Source organism: Brugia malayi (assembly GCF_000002995.4).
Source record: "Brugia malayi strain FR3 genome assembly, contig: Bm_v4_Chr1_scaffold_001, whole genome shotgun sequence".
Lineage (NCBI taxonomy): Eukaryota > Metazoa > Nematoda > Chromadorea > Rhabditida > Onchocercidae > Brugia > Brugia malayi.
The window spans coordinates 14,031,470-14,047,411 of record NW_025062475.1 but is presented as its reverse complement, the minus strand read 5'-3'; the positions used below and the strand labels follow the sequence as shown (position 1 = coordinate 14,047,411).

Genomic DNA, 15,942 nt, shown 5'->3' with positions numbered 1-15,942 from the left:
CCAGTAAATACTTTTCTTAAAAGCAATAAGAAAGAAAATTAGCATTTTGTTTGTGCTCTATTTATATTAATTTCATTATCTTTTTATTCTAAACTTTTTCTTATTTTGCTAAATGATAACTGAGAGAGAGGGAGAGGGAGAGAGAGAGAGAGAGAGAGAGAGAGTGAAAAGAGAGTTGAAAAGTTAATGATTTATGATAAAGATAAGAGGAGGAAAAATAAGTTGAAAAAAAAAAAATAAAATAATAGGGAAATATATATGTATGTATGTGGTAAGTAATGATAGTTGTTAGTAAAGAATAATTGTAATTGTAATTGAAAAAATTAATTTAGTTGAAGGAAATTATTTTAAATGTGTATTTTTGGATACATTTACAATTTTTAATTCATTTCATTCATAATCTTTGATCACTCTTTCTCTGTTTTCTTTTCTTTTTAATTCGAATTATGTGTGTATGTATTATATATTTGTCTTTGTGTGTGTGTTAAAAAAATTTAATATGAAATGATAAACTGATTACATTTATATGATATTAGAATATTTGAATAGTTTAAAAATTTTTTAATAATTATAAGTAATTCTTAAATATATTAATATAAAATTTTATTATTGTATTACATCAAATCTGAATTATTCATTCTTTGCATTAATTTATTGTATTTGGCAATTATAAAAAAAAAAAAAAAAAAAAAAATGTTTTTTAATATTTGATTGATGAAAAGATAAATGAATAATAGAAAAAGAAAAAAAAAAAAAGAATGAAATTAAATGATTTATTATTTATTTACTTGTTTCTTCTTCCAATTTTTTTTTTTCTCTTTTCTTTTCTTTATAAATTATAATTTTTATTATAAAATTTTTGATTGTTTCCTTCTTTTTTTTTTCTTTTTCATTTTAATTTATTTATATAATTTCTTGTTTTATTTCTTTCTTTTTGCAGCGTTATTCACGTTTATTAGGACGAATTGAACAAATTCCAAGTGAAACAACAACAACAACAACACATATTGACACTAACAATACAACAACAATTACCTGGATGAATGATACTGGTATTTCGGTGTGCTCTGCAAATATTCCAACTATTGGTAATCAAAATAATGCATTAAGTAATATGCTTAAACGATCATCTGATTTACTTATTGATGGTGTTGGATATGAGAAACGGGTTAAATTGGAACAAAATCATCAAGAAGATCATAAGTTAGTTTTTTTTTTTTTTTTTTTTTTTTATGTTTATTTATTTGTTTATTTTCCCCCTCTCTCTCTCACATATATATTTATTTCCTTTTTTGAATTTCATGCCAAAATTTGTTCCATTTTAGTTTGTCATAATAGATCATTTGTTAAATTATTATTATTATTATCATTATTATTATTTATGCTTAGCAAATTACTGAATAAATACATTGGAAAATTTATAATTTTCTAAGCATCTTTTTCGGACAATATTTGTTTAACCGATTATTGGTGAATAAATAAATGAAATTTGAATGGGAAATGTTTGAAAAGGAAAATTTACATAAATCAAATTTGTTTATCATTTAAAAATATATACGAGAAATATATATATTATCTAAATAATATGATCCATATAATTATAATTATAATATATATTTGATCTAAATTTTGATACACATTTTTCACATTCATCTCGAAAAACTACAAAATTTAAAATCAAATTTGGCAAGTAAAAAAAAAAGCAAAACAAATAGATAAGCCTAGTTTGAGAAAAAGAGAACGAATAAGTAGCCATTCGTTAATTTTATTTTTTTCTTCCAAAATTTGTTACATCGATAAGAGAAGCATTTATTTTTTAAAACATTCAGAAAAGAGTTAACCTTTGGTTCTTTTTGTCATTTTCGAAAGAAAAAATTATGCGTAGCTGTTTGTTTCCTTTTTTTTTTTTTACGACATTCCAGCAGTTAATTTGAAAAAATTATGATCACAATTAATAGCACATAATTTTGTTTTATATTGGTTTGACTCAGTTTATTACACAAATTTTAATTTAAAAAAAAAAAAAAAAAAACTTTACTGTGAAGGCTTTCGCTCCTTTTTAATTAAAATTAATTTGTTCTTCTTAACTCATTAATTTCACAACAAACTATTTCATTCATTTCTTAATCATTTGAAAAAAAAAAAAAAAAAAAAAAGGAAAAGAAAAATAAAACTGTAATGATATTTAAGATGTATAACTGTTGAGAGTTATTAATTTTGATTGATAATAATAATAATAAGTGAAAAAAAAAAAAAAAAAAACACGAATGTTCATATTTTGAAGCATCAGATCAAAAGTTAGATTGTTGTAGTGATAAAAATTATCAGTTTAAAAGCGATAGTTTGTTTACTTGTTATCAGTAAGAGAATATAATTATGATTGCCAGTGTATTATAATACATTCAATTATCGAGCAAATGCAAATTAAAAGCTGTTTTCCAATTGATGATAATAGAATGAATGATTGAAAATGAAATTATCAAATACATTTGTGAATTGTGTGTGGAAAATTTAATTGGAATTCAAATTAATAACAAAAATGAAATTAGTGAATGAAATTACAATTAAAAAATAGCGATAAAATGTAATTATTAGAATTTAAATTACTATCAAATATACTTTTACATATGCTAACATTCTCTACTTATTTCATAAAACTTTCCAACTTTTTTTCTTTTTTCTAATATCATTTTGATACATTTTCTCTTATTTAAAAACAATGATCGCTTAGATCAGTCATTTAATAATTCGTTTATATCATTATTTACTTTTTTAAAAATTACTTGTTTTAAAAAATTCAAAAAAAAAAAGTATTTTTATGAGCAATTAATTATCATTTTACCTATCTTACCTCTCTTTTTTTCTTTTTTGTTTAAGAATGAAAAATGATATTTACATTTTGTTGCTCTGTTGCTTTTCTAGTATTTTTCATCCGTTTATCTTTTCCCATTTTCTTTTTTTAAATTAAATTAAATCATTTTTTTTTTTTTTTTTTTGTTTTTTAGGAATGGTTTAATTGGTATAGCAGCAAAGAAAGATATATCAGCAATAATGAGCGGATCACCACCACGTAGTGCTACAACAGGTGTAACACGTGTAAACACAATCGTGACAAAAGTTGACATGTCAAATGCTGCCGATAAACTTGGGCAAACAACATGGAATGGGCAGTTATCACGTACGACTGACATACGTGATCCTGTATCATCAGCTTCTGTTGAAAGTAAGTGAAAAGCATTTATTATATTTTCAAATTAATTTTTTTTTTTTTTTCAGAATTAATTTTATTTACTTATTAAATTATATAATGATTGTATGCTAATGTTAAACCTATGAAAATAAAAAAAAAAGAACAAGAACAAGAATTGGAGAAAAAAAGAGGAGAATGAATTAGTTTTGATGTCATCTAAAATAGTTTGATATGTGTCGCATGGATGATGTCGAGATTACCATTAAATTTTATTTCATTTTTTCTTTTTCTATTTTTTCCCCTTTTTTTCCCTTTTTTTTTTTTTTTTTGTTTTGCTTTGTGATTTTACGGTTGCTGTTTATGTGTGTAACAGAAGATGGAAAAATGATTGTTGGTCATGACAGAATAGAATCGAGAAATGGGGACTGATTAAATTGCCCGACTTTTGTGTAATGTTCATGTTGTGTGATTAATTGATGGAATGTTAGAGGATGTTTAAATCACTAATGATAATGATAATGATGACAATAAATAAAAATGAAAAGGTCACATCGTTTAGGAAATTAATTGTTTTTTTTTTTTTTCTCTTTTCTCTCTTTTTTTTGTTAACCAATGTTAATTAACATTACCTGAGGGAATTTTTTTTTTTGTAAAAAAAAAACATATATACAAAGAGATGAATGAATGACATTATTGTGTTGTTTTTTTTTTCTTTTTCCCTTTTATTTTTTCGTCTTTGATTACAGCAAATAACAGATGATAATTAATTGGTCAGGTGGAGAAAAATAAAAGAAGAAAAAACTGATATTTTTAATTTTATTTTTTTGCGGAATAGCAAAAAAAAAAATATCAGAAATAGTTGAACCGTTTGACTCAATGGGAGTTACGATAAATCGTGTTGCAGCAACACATCCGGTGGATCCAGGACATGATGTACCATCAACATCGGTGGTTGCAGGTCATCAACAACAGCAACAAACCGGTGTTACCGTTGCACCATCAATAAATCTATCGAATTTATCATCCGTTAATTCTTTAAGTGGTGAATCATCTGGACTTTCGATTGGTGTACTTGCTCCTACCGGACGGAATGAGCTATCATCAGCTGTTGCAGGTGCTACCGTTTGTACCACCAATACGGATAATCGTGGAGCAACCGGTCCATCATCAGCACCACCACCACCACCGCCGCAACCACCTACAGCATCTTTAATTGATCCATTTCGACAAGCATTTTTTGGTGGCACCAATCTTGCTGCATTGAATGCTGCTGCTGCAGCTGCTGCTGCTGCTGGTGGTGGTAGTGGTGGTACCGGATCAACAACCATTGGTGGTGCCGATTTTGGTAATTTATTTTTTTCTGGTGCACCACCGAATGCTACAGCTGCAGCTGCATTCCCATTTCTTGCTGCACAAATTCTACAACAACAACAAACACAACAAGTTAGTTAAATACTTTTCATTGCAAAAGTTTCATTTTTTTTTTTTCAATCACTTTTTTCTTTTTCCTTTTTTTTATTCTAAATATGTAAAGCATCTCAACAAGCCATCTAATTCATTCCATTTTAACAGGTGAATTAGCAATAAAAATGAGCAATCATATGACAGCTGATATTATAAAATCCTTTTTTTTCCATTTTTACAATCAGAATAAATTTTATCGTAACCAATAATTCCTATTGCTATATGATTGTTTGGCTAGCTGTTAACCAATCATTTTTTTTTCTTTTTTATCATTGCAATTTTTTTCTTCCATTTTGAATTTTTAGATGAAATTCATTCATTTGTTATATGATTAAAAGGGTTTTTTTTTTTTTTTATTACTATTAATAATAAATTTGAATTTTTATTTTTCTTGAATGAATTTATTCATTTATTTATTTTATATATATTTTATTTTCTTTTTTGGTTTCATTTCAGTCAATGTCACTTGCTCAAGGTACCGTGCCTCCAACAACGCTTTCAGCAACAGCACAACCATCAACCTCAGCTGCTGCTGCTGCTGCCGCTGCTGCAGCATCATCAATTGGTTGTATTCAATTTCCACCCGGTACTGCACTTGGTTCACAACTTGCTAATGCTGCATTATTAGGACGGACTTTACCTACCGCTGGTACACAACCATTACCTATAAAGGTATTCCCTTTTTTTTTCTTTCATTTTATTTTTTATTTTTTTATCTTATTATTTTGTAGTATTATTATTTGTTATTTCTTTGATATTTGTTATTGCATAATTAAGGTTTGATTAACTTTTCCAGATGTTTCATTTGTTTTGAATTAAAATTTCATTAGTTTTTATCACCATTCATAGTACAAAATTAACATTTTGCATGTGTGAAATGTTAAACATACTGTGAATGAGGGATTTCGAGATTTTAATCAAAGAATTTCACTTAATTATTTCAAGAATTGAATTGAAAGCAATAAAGTAGCAATGAATTTTCTTTTAACAAAGCATTTTTTTTCTTATCTTTCTTTGTCATTTTGAAAAGATTTGACAGCTAATATAAAATGTTATTTTCGAACGTCATAATATATATATATATATATTTATTTATTTATTTATTTATTTATATTTATATGTATTTTAGATATTTTTTTTTTATCATAAAATAAATCTATCAGATATTAGAAAAGTAAATTTATTCCTTTTTAAATGAAATTTTATTATGTAATATATAATAAATTCAATTTTAGCCATATTGACGAATAGAGGTAGAAAGAAAGAGAGGAGAAAAAGGGAGAGAAAAAAGACAAAGAGAGAGAGCTACTATTTTCTCTTTTATGATTTAGATTTCTTGATCAAAAAAAAAAAAAAAATAAATAAATAAATAAATAAAATAGATTAAAATAATATAAAAATGAATTTTTTTCTTTTGCAACTTAAAAGAAACATATGGAAGTAATAACAAAAAGAACGATTTTTTTTAAAAGAATCATTGATATGTTATGCGGTGATATTCTATGGTTTTATCAAATAAAAATTATAATCAAATTTTTCTTTTTGAATTTTAATTTTAGACTAAACAAGGACGATGGTGTGCAATGCATATCAAAATAGCATATGAAATATTATCAAAAAAAGAGCGCCGTTCAACACCACAACCATCAGTTGTTGCAGCTGCAGCTGCAGCTGCAGTATCACAAAGTTCATCATCATCATCAGTAGCAGCATCAGCATCATCATCAGTAGCAGCAGTATCTTCATCGCAAAATAATAGTAATAATGCACCTACGATGAGAGCAGGTGGTGTAACAGCTCCATTCTGTCCACCTTCAACTTCAAATGCTAATATGCCAAGGTAAGTAATTAATTTTTTTTTTTTTTTGAAATTTAAAACTTTTTAAAATATATTAATCATTTGATTAAATAAAATGTCATTGTGTAAGTAATATTTTTGTGTGTAATTAATATTAATGTATTATTATAAGAATGTTGTGTAAATTTCAAATATCAATTAATTATAGATCAGTAGATGAATTAATTATACCTTTTAAATTCATTTTCACTTAAGTAAACTATTTTTTGTATTTGTATGATTACGAAATGATTTCAATTCTACTATAATATTTAAATTGAAAATATTTTCAGGTTTGAAATAAAATTTTTTAATTAATTTAAGATTTAAATTTTATTGCGATTATTATTTGTTGAGAACCAAAAAAGAAATGAATTTCAAAGTAAAAGATTAGTGTGAGATTCTTTTTTTTTTCATTAGAAAAAAAAAATGAAAAGTTAGAAAAGATAAGAATTGTTAAGAGAGGAAAAAAAGAATGGAGAATAGTAAAATTGCTGAATAAAATTGAGATAGATAACTGATAGGCAAAGAATTGAAATTAGATTTCAATTTGGTGAAATTAAAGTAAAGTTAAAAACTAAAAAGTACTTTTGGAATTATCGAGGGGATATGGTGTAATTATTAGTTTAGAATTGTTGAGAAACAAGAAGAAATGAAATGAATAATATAGTTAGATTTCATCAGTAGTCTTAATTAAAAATTTAAATACTTTGTACTATTTTTTCTCTTTTTTTTGCTAGATGAAAAAAAACAGATAATAGATTCAATTTCATAGGTATTAAAATTGGATATGGTAAGAATGCTTATAGCTATCTAAATTAATAGGAAATAAGAGAAAAAAAAAAATTTTTTTTTTTTTTTTCTTTTGTTGATTGAGAAATATAAATTAGTTTTTTTTTTTTTTTTTTTTTCTTTATAAAAATTTCATTAAGATTTATTTGATTTCATAAATGACTTTAATATCAATAGAAGGTCTTTTCAATTTAAAAAAAAAAAGTTATTAAATTATTCAAACAATGTTACAGCTTTTCATACATATATTTTTTAGCATTTTATTATTAACCTATTTACCTACGTCATTTCTTTTCTTTCTCTTTTTTTTGTGCTATTATTGCAAAAATAATTTAAAAGTAAAATTTGCAGGGAAAAAAAAAGTAAAGAAATTGAATTTTTTTATTCTTTTCAAGAGGTATATATGCATTAAAATGTTAAAAATGAGATGAAAATAAGATTTTAATGTATGGATATATTTGTTTATTAATAAATACGCTAATAACAAATGAGAAGTAATAATGTAGAATGACAGAGGTGAATGTTTTTACGTTATGTTAGCATTTTTAAATATATTTTTATCATAAATTTATAATTTGCTATTGTTTCTTTCCATATGTAACAATAAATAATAATACTAAAGCATAATTGCATAATTTTATATTATAAATTTATTCAAATTGTAAAAATCAATTTAAAAAATAAAAATAAAGTCATTTAAAGTAGTTAGAATATCATTTATTTCTTTTTTGCTTTTCCATTAGGCTCTTTTTTGTTTCACTAGAAAGAAAATCTAACTAATAACTAATTCTTAGTTGAAAATTTATACCTGATAGAATTAATCATTAGCATATTTTTGTTAATTTCTCATATATTCCTTAGCTAGATTATTTTATCTAAGAAATATAATATTTAATTATCATCTTAATTAATTTCAGTTTGGGTAGCGGATTACCAACATCATTTCCTGCATTAGCACAATCTGGTGCTTTATCATCACCATTTACTCTACCATTTCAACAACTTCCTGATTCTAGTAAATTAGCTCGTCAAAGGTATGCACAGTTTACACTTTTTTTTTTCAGGAACTAAATTTCATTACTTAATATAATGATATTGTTATTATTTTGATTGAAAAAAAAAAAAAAAAAAAAGGAGAAAAGAAAAATATTAACCAAGCAAAAGAATGGATAAGCTTAAATTAATACAACTAATTTTGGGATTATTTATTAATAATATAATAATCCATCATATTATGATTGTTTATTATTATTATTGATCTATAACTGTTATGATTGATATCATCAGAGAAAATTTTGCCTCCGTTATTTTATTTATTAGTTGAAATTTTTGATATATTTTGATCTATAATTAATTTATAATAAATAATTTCATTCAAATTTTAATTTTTCAATTTATTCACTTTTTTTTTTCCTAATGAAGGTAATTTTGTTAAATGAAACTAGAAAATTTTGTGAAATTTTTTCAGTGCGACACCAAAGCAATCACAAGGTCGTTCGACAACAACAATAAGTCGTAGTCCAACAGCTTCTGCATTACATTTGCAACTTGGTGGTGGTAATACCGGTAGTGGTGCTGGTAGTCTAATGGCACCATCAATGGCGGTAGCTGCGGCTGCCGCAGCTGCAGCTGGTGGCGCTATGCCTCAGCTTCAAGGATCTCTTCCAAGTGCCCTACCCGGCGTTCTTGGTTCATCTTTACCTCTAGCGCCAAATTTGCCTGGTGCTACCGCTTCCCTCACCAATGGTACTAGTGAGGCAGCCGCACAAGCGGCTATGTTTGCTGCATTGCAAAATGCCCAACAGAATGCAGCTCTTCCGAATGGTACCCTTTCATCTACAGCGTATCTGTTACCATCTGCCGCTGCCGCATCTGGTCAACCGCATCCTCTTTCGGCAGTTACTTCACAGGCGCAGTCTGTTTATTCATCACAGCGATTATTTGATCCCAATATGGCTGCTATATTACAGCAAATGCAATCAGTTAGTTGATTAAGATCCGTTACTGAAAATTTTCATGTTTTCAGTTTGAGTTAAATGTGAAATGGGGAAATTATTTTGAAAAAAAGTTTAAATATGAAAAATTTGAAATGTCCAAATCTTTGATTGAAAAAAAAAGCTAAATATAGGAAAAAGATGTGAAATAGAGAAATGATTTCTTAAAAAAAAATGTCTTGGGAATTTCTTACTTTTTTAAGTTTCTCTCAGCTCTTTGCAATTTATTTATTATTTTTTTAGAAGATTTTCGATTTTCCTAAAATTTTTCAGTGGTATTATTTTCAATTTTTCCATCGAATAATATGTTTTTTTTTTTTTCAGATGGAAGCATTGCGACAATCAGCTGCAGCTGCGCAAATGAGTTCTAATGCTGCAACTGCAACCGGACCACATGTTCCGGTTAGTGGTGCACCTCAACCACCACCACCATCATCTCTCGATTTGGTGCGTATGCAAATGGAGCAACAAATGATGGATCGTTATATGGTTGCTTTGAGCAATACCTCAGGCATAGGTGGTAACACATCAATGACACCAACTCCGAATCTTGAACTCATGCGACAACAACTTTTCGCTGCACAAATGCGACAGCAACAATCGCAACCATCATTGGAAGCACTACTTGAAATGCAACGTCAACAGCATCAGCAACAACAACAGCAACTTTATAATGTGTCTCGTGGTCTTCCATCAACGTATACTTTAACTGGAGCCGCACCTCCAGGTGGAATTCCTGGACCGGCTGCGGCAGCAGGATTGCCGCAAAGTCTTGGTGCTGCAGCTGGTCTTTTTAATTCTAATCTAATGTCACTTGGTAATGCAGCAGCTGCAGCTAATTTACAACAGGCATTATACAGTGGCAAGAATCCGTACTCCAATACACTGGAGCAATTAGCACGACAAAAGCGCGAGGAAGATATTATGCAATCGGGAGGAAGGTAGTCTCATGATTGATTTAAAGCTAGACATGATCTAATTGATTGATTTTTGTGTGAATAGTGTGATAACAATAGAGGGAAATAGACCGAGAATATTTCAGGTCAAGGATAGAAAATGAATAATGGATAATAATAATCTCCTTTTTCCGGTATATGAGCTGTAAATTACCTGAATATGTTTGTTTGAATAAAAATGATGCATAAAATCATTTAATTTCTAGCAAATTACGGTCATTGATCTTTCATTCAATAACAATAATATTAATAATGACAATAATAATTTCAGATAGATTAATCTATCAGCGTATAACTTGATGTAAAAACGGGTAACAATCGGGTAACTTGCAAAGAAATCTATGATGTTTGGAAATAGTGTTTGTTGTTTGATTTTTTCTTTTTCTTTTTTTGCAAATTTTTGAAATAATTGAAATTGTAATGCATATGTTATCATAATGTATTCATACATGCGTTCAAATAATGAAATGAAAAATACTGTGCTTTCATCGTTTCTGTGTAAATTTCGCTTTGCTTCGTTTCATTTCGTTACATTTATGCCCATTTTCCCCAATTATTGAGACGGGTCTCAAAATGTACTCAAATTCATTGATAGTATATCATAAATTAGTTTATAATTAATTATTCATTCTCTTATTTGAGAAAAAATTTTTGATTAACACCGCTTACTATTCCTATTTGATAGTTAATAGTAGCAATAGTATTGATAATAATAATAATAATAATAATAATAATAATAATAATAAAAGTAGTGTATTAGTAAAGGTTATTGTTTTTCTTTTTTTATTATTATTATTTAAACAGTTTATAATTTCTTATTCTCTCCTTCTCTCAGTATTAAAAAGAGGAACTGTTGAAATTTGAAACGAAGTTCAGTATAGGTAAAGTGAAATGATTGATTAAATAGCCACTTCATGCCATCCATTTATTTTTGTGAATTTTTCCATTTTCATTTTTCATACTTAATTATCTTTTTTTCTCATTTTTCAGCTTATTATTATTATTATTAAACAAGAATTGCCGTAGTTTGATTTATTTCAAATTTCAAAAGTTTTTTTTTTTTTTTCAAATTTTCTATGAATAAATTAAATTCTAGATAGTATATCCATGTACTGAATACATTTAAAATGTTCTGAAATAAATTGTGTGTAGCTTCTAAAATATTTCGCATTATTTTTATTCATTGATTTCTAATTTATAACAGTCAATGAAAATTTGAAAAAGAAACAAAAATGTTATCAGTGTTAAGAAGCCTATAATAGGAAATGATATTGAAAAGTGCTTAAAATGATTTTTAGGTATTGTATTTAATTCAGTTAGCTCTGTTTAATTTATAGATATATTATTATCATCATAATTAATTCTTAGTAGATTAACTAGTCTACATCTTAAACAACAACAAAAAAAAAAAAAAAAATTGGTTAAAATTTTGAGTGAATTTGTCGTGTATTAAAGTGAATTTGTCGTGTATTATTGTTTCTTGCTTACTTAATTTAATTTTTCCTTATTTCAAAATTCTAATTCCTAATTTGTCATTTCAAACATTTATATTATTTATTTTTTTATTTTTAATATTGGTAAATTTTAGAAGATATATAATGGTACAATGGATTTATTTCAATTGTAAAACTATGATGTATTTATTATTACCATTTTAGTTTGTTCTTATTTCTTTTCGTGTTTTTATGTCATCGATAAATTTAAATTTGTATTAAATTTAATTTCGTCATCGTGTACATGTATGTTTTTCTTGTAGATTTTGCTCTTTCTGTTTTTCATTTCTTTTTTTTTTGCATTCTTTTTGCCAATTTTTTTTTCCTTTCATTTTATTGTTTTCATAAAATATTTTACAATTGATCCTTTGTTTACATGTATTTTCACTTCTTGATGCATAAATTTTTTTACTTTTTTTTTTTAAAAAAAAAGAAAAAAGTTAAAATTTCTTAGGAAAAAATGGAAATTATATTTTTCATATCGAACAATTTTTTGTTGTTTTTAAGAAAAAGTCAAAAAGAAAAAAAAAAAAGCTAATGTAATAGGCTGATTTATCAATGTAAATGAAAAATGAATGAAAAATCTAAAAAGAGGAACAGCAAAACGTTTTGCTAATATAAATGAGAACAAAAAAAGAAAAAAGAAAAGAAGAAGTAAAGTATTGTTGTTAAGTTTTTCTTAGGTAATGAATAGTTCCCCAAATTTAATTATTGAAAGAAAATTAAATTCCTCTGATAACATTATGTATAACCAAATAATGCATTTTTTTTTTTTTCATTCTATCTACAATCAATAAGTAACTGATTAGTTACGAATATAAATGATGATGGTGAGTAGTTGAATGATAATCATTGATAATATCACTTTTCATCTTAACATTTTATCATTTTTGGAATGATGCATCATTAATGATAATTTTTAATTTAGTTAGGAAAAGAAGGTGGGAGAATGATGGATGCTGTTAAGAAGATTGGATTAAAATTATAATCTAAATTTAATATTAGCAATTAGCATTTAGTACCAAAAGGATGAACCAAATTTATAGTCTCTCTCTCTCCTCCCTTTGTTTTGTTTACATTTTTTTCAGTCTTTATTATTCCAAAGTTTTGCACTGCTAGAAAAAAAGAAATACAATAGCAATTAATTAATCAATTAATTGATTAATTAAGCATTTACAATGTTTATTTATTTATATTTATTTATTTATTTATTTACCTATTACAAAATGAAATGAAAGAAAAAGCTGAAGGTAAATATACTTCAAATCACTTTGTACTGTACAAAAAAACCTAAAAAATTTGTAAACAAAATAAATTTTGTTATACATTAAGAGATTTGGAAGTTTTTTTTTTTTCTTCTTTTTCTGAGATTGACCGCATTTGAATATCTGAGTTGTCTTAATCAATGATCGATTGAACAGACAGCAAGAAATCAATCAATCAATCAATCGATTTGATCCTACACAAAATGATATCATCGTTTGAAGAAGTAGAAAATTTGATCATTTTTATGATGGACAACATCGGCAGCATGTATTACGTTTCATCTTTTTTAAATTATCTGAAAAAGAAAAAAAAAAAAAAGGAAATATTGTCTTGTTTTCTGGAATTTTTTTATATTTTTTTAAATACAAAAAAAAAAAAGAATGTGGATGAATAAATTTAACTCAAATAACTTAAATAATACAAAAAGAAAAAGAATGGTATTTTTCACTGAAATAAATAATTTAATACCTCATTAATTTCCGATAAATTTCTTACTCAAATACTAAAAAAAAAAAAAAAAAAAAGTATCTCTTAAATAAATGAATGATTTGATAACATAAACAAATCCTTTATGTTCCTAAAATTCTTCAATCATAATGAATTTAAGAAAAAAAAAAGTTATACATTTGAATATTTTCCAAAAAAAAAAATTATATATTAATGAAATATTTATTGATACCATTTTTTATCACTTAATTTTAATTCTATATTTCTATCAAAATTTAAAATATATTATTATACTGTAAAGAATTTCGAATTATTCTTAATAATTTATAGAAATGGAAAAAAAAAAGAAAGAAAATCTGTGTACCATTGCATTTTAGCCTAATTAAACAAAAGAAAAAGGAAATGAAAAGTGATAAAATAAAATGATAAAATGAATTTGATAAACAGATAAGATATGTTCATATTATAATCTATTACCCTTTTTTTTTTTACCTATTAACATTATCAATGATTTTATATTATTTATTCATTTGTTTATTTACTTATTTGTTTATTTATTTATCTAATTATTATTATCATCGTTTTTTTTTTCACTGCTAATTAGTTTATATCAAAGGAAAGATGAAAAAAAAGAGACTAATAATTTAATGTTTGTAATCTATAATTTTGCATATTTCATTCAGCTAATTACTATTTAAGAATTTTCAATGCTAATTATCTATATTGTTAATTGATGATATTTTTTCTTATAAACAAACCTACTCATATTTTTATCAAACTAAAAAAAAAAAAAAAGTTACTTTTATTTTTTAAAAAAAAAGAACAGGGATAAAATTAAAAAAGAAAACCATTAGTGGTAGATTCGGGTAAATTTTCACGGGTAACAAGATGCATAACCGCTGTCTTCCCAACTGGTAATGATAATGCACCAAGGGTAACACTACCATGTAAAAATCGTCCATGATAAATTAATTTTAGCATTGATGATGAATTTACACGCTCATCATTCCATTCTAGAAAAAACAAAAAAAAAAAAGAAAAGAAAAGAAAATTTAATATTATATTAATTAGTAATAATATTTTATTAATTATTATTATATTATAATAAAATTAAAAATGTTTAAATAAATACATATAATGCATATGTTTATAATAATAAATGTTGCAAAATTAAATTATTTAAATATCATATTTTATTATCATTTCTTTTATGAAAAAAATCAACAAGGAAATAAAATTTGATAATAATAAGAGCTACAATTTAACATAATATATTTATCATCACGTTTATGATATCTTTTAAATGACGTATAATAATATCATCACGTTTATGATATCTTTAAAATGACGTATAATAATATCATACGTATCACAATAATATAACACGTGTGTTGTTTATTAAAAAAAAAAAAAAAGGTCATTCAAAATGACAAAAACTATAATTTTAAAAATAAATTAAATAGCACAGTTTAATTCTGCTGAATATTCTACTAAATTTGCTTTGAAAAGAGAAAAAAAAAATATGATAATTCATCAACTTTCATATTCATTTTAAAAAAGTATCATTAATTTTAAATAATTCTAATAAAAAAGATCATTTTCTTTATTTCTCCTTATTATTTTACCTATTAATTAATATTATTGAAACTAATTAATCTAATCTTCGCACACATATTTACATATATAATTTTAATTTAGATAGAATTTATTATTTTAAAAGAAATGAAATAATCAACAAACCATCAGGCCAATGATCAAATACATATTGAGTTATATCAAGAGCTGAGGAATTTGATGCTAATTGAAATTCTTTTGTCTTTCCACTCACTAAGATCAATCGTAAATTTATCTGCAAATAAACAATAATTACGAATTATTCACATTCGATGTAAAGAATTAATTAATTAATTAATGACTGTGCTAATTGTATGAAAAAATAAATAAATAAATAAGCAAATAAGTGCATATAGTATAAAAGAAATAAAAGAAAAAACTTTTAGTTAGTTTCGTATAAACTGTTAAGAAAATAATAATAATAAACTGTTAGGAAAATAATAATAATAATAACACAAATATATTAACAATCTCAAATACAAAAGATCAAATGGTCATGATTATAAATGATCAAATGGTCATATAAGTGTTAGCATTATCATCAAATTTAACCAATTCTTTTGATCGCTTTTTTAAAATCGAAAAATTTTCAAAAACACAACTTACAGTATCAACACTGGAAGAATCATGATCGAATTTTCCGGCTGCGGATGTCGGCGGCATCGCCATCCGGCAATCCGCACGCCCTATAAAACGCCAATATGTTAATAATTATTTTTATGACATTATTTTTATAAAATTATTTGATCATTTAGTGCAATAATGTATTTTCTAATGTAATTGCATTTTAAATACTTAATTGTTTATTATTAAAATTAAATACATTTAAAAGTAAATGTAAATATAATATATCTAAACCAAATTATTTATCATAAGCTAATCACACATT

The 15,942-nt window shown here is 25.1% G+C and overlaps 2 protein-coding genes across 2 annotated transcripts; one reads left to right on the top strand and one right to left on the bottom strand.

The window, feature by feature from the left end:
* Positions 1-446: 446 nt before the first annotated feature.
* Bm8426 (Uncharacterized protein) lies at positions 447-10,508 on the top strand (the record flags this gene model as incomplete). The annotated part of the gene is made up of 10 exons (XM_043077824.1): positions 447-452; positions 941-1,203; positions 3,006-3,223; positions 4,095-4,633; positions 5,111-5,326; positions 6,214-6,494; positions 8,201-8,317; positions 8,752-9,265; positions 9,602-10,218; positions 10,505-10,508. The coding sequence occupies 10 exons, from the start codon at positions 447-449 to the stop codon at positions 10,506-10,508; spliced, it is 2,775 nt and encodes a 924-aa protein (XP_042933758.1).
* Positions 10,509-13,234: 2,726 nt separating this feature from the next.
* Bm2797 (Ubl3 protein, putative) lies at positions 13,235-15,722 on the bottom strand (the record flags this gene model as incomplete). The annotated part of the gene is made up of 3 exons (XM_043077823.1): positions 13,235-13,287; positions 15,180-15,288; positions 15,660-15,722. 3 exons carry the CDS (start codon positions 15,720-15,722, stop codon positions 13,235-13,237), a joined length of 225 nt encoding a protein of 74 aa, XP_042933757.1.
* Between the last annotated feature and the right edge of the window lie 220 nt (positions 15,723-15,942).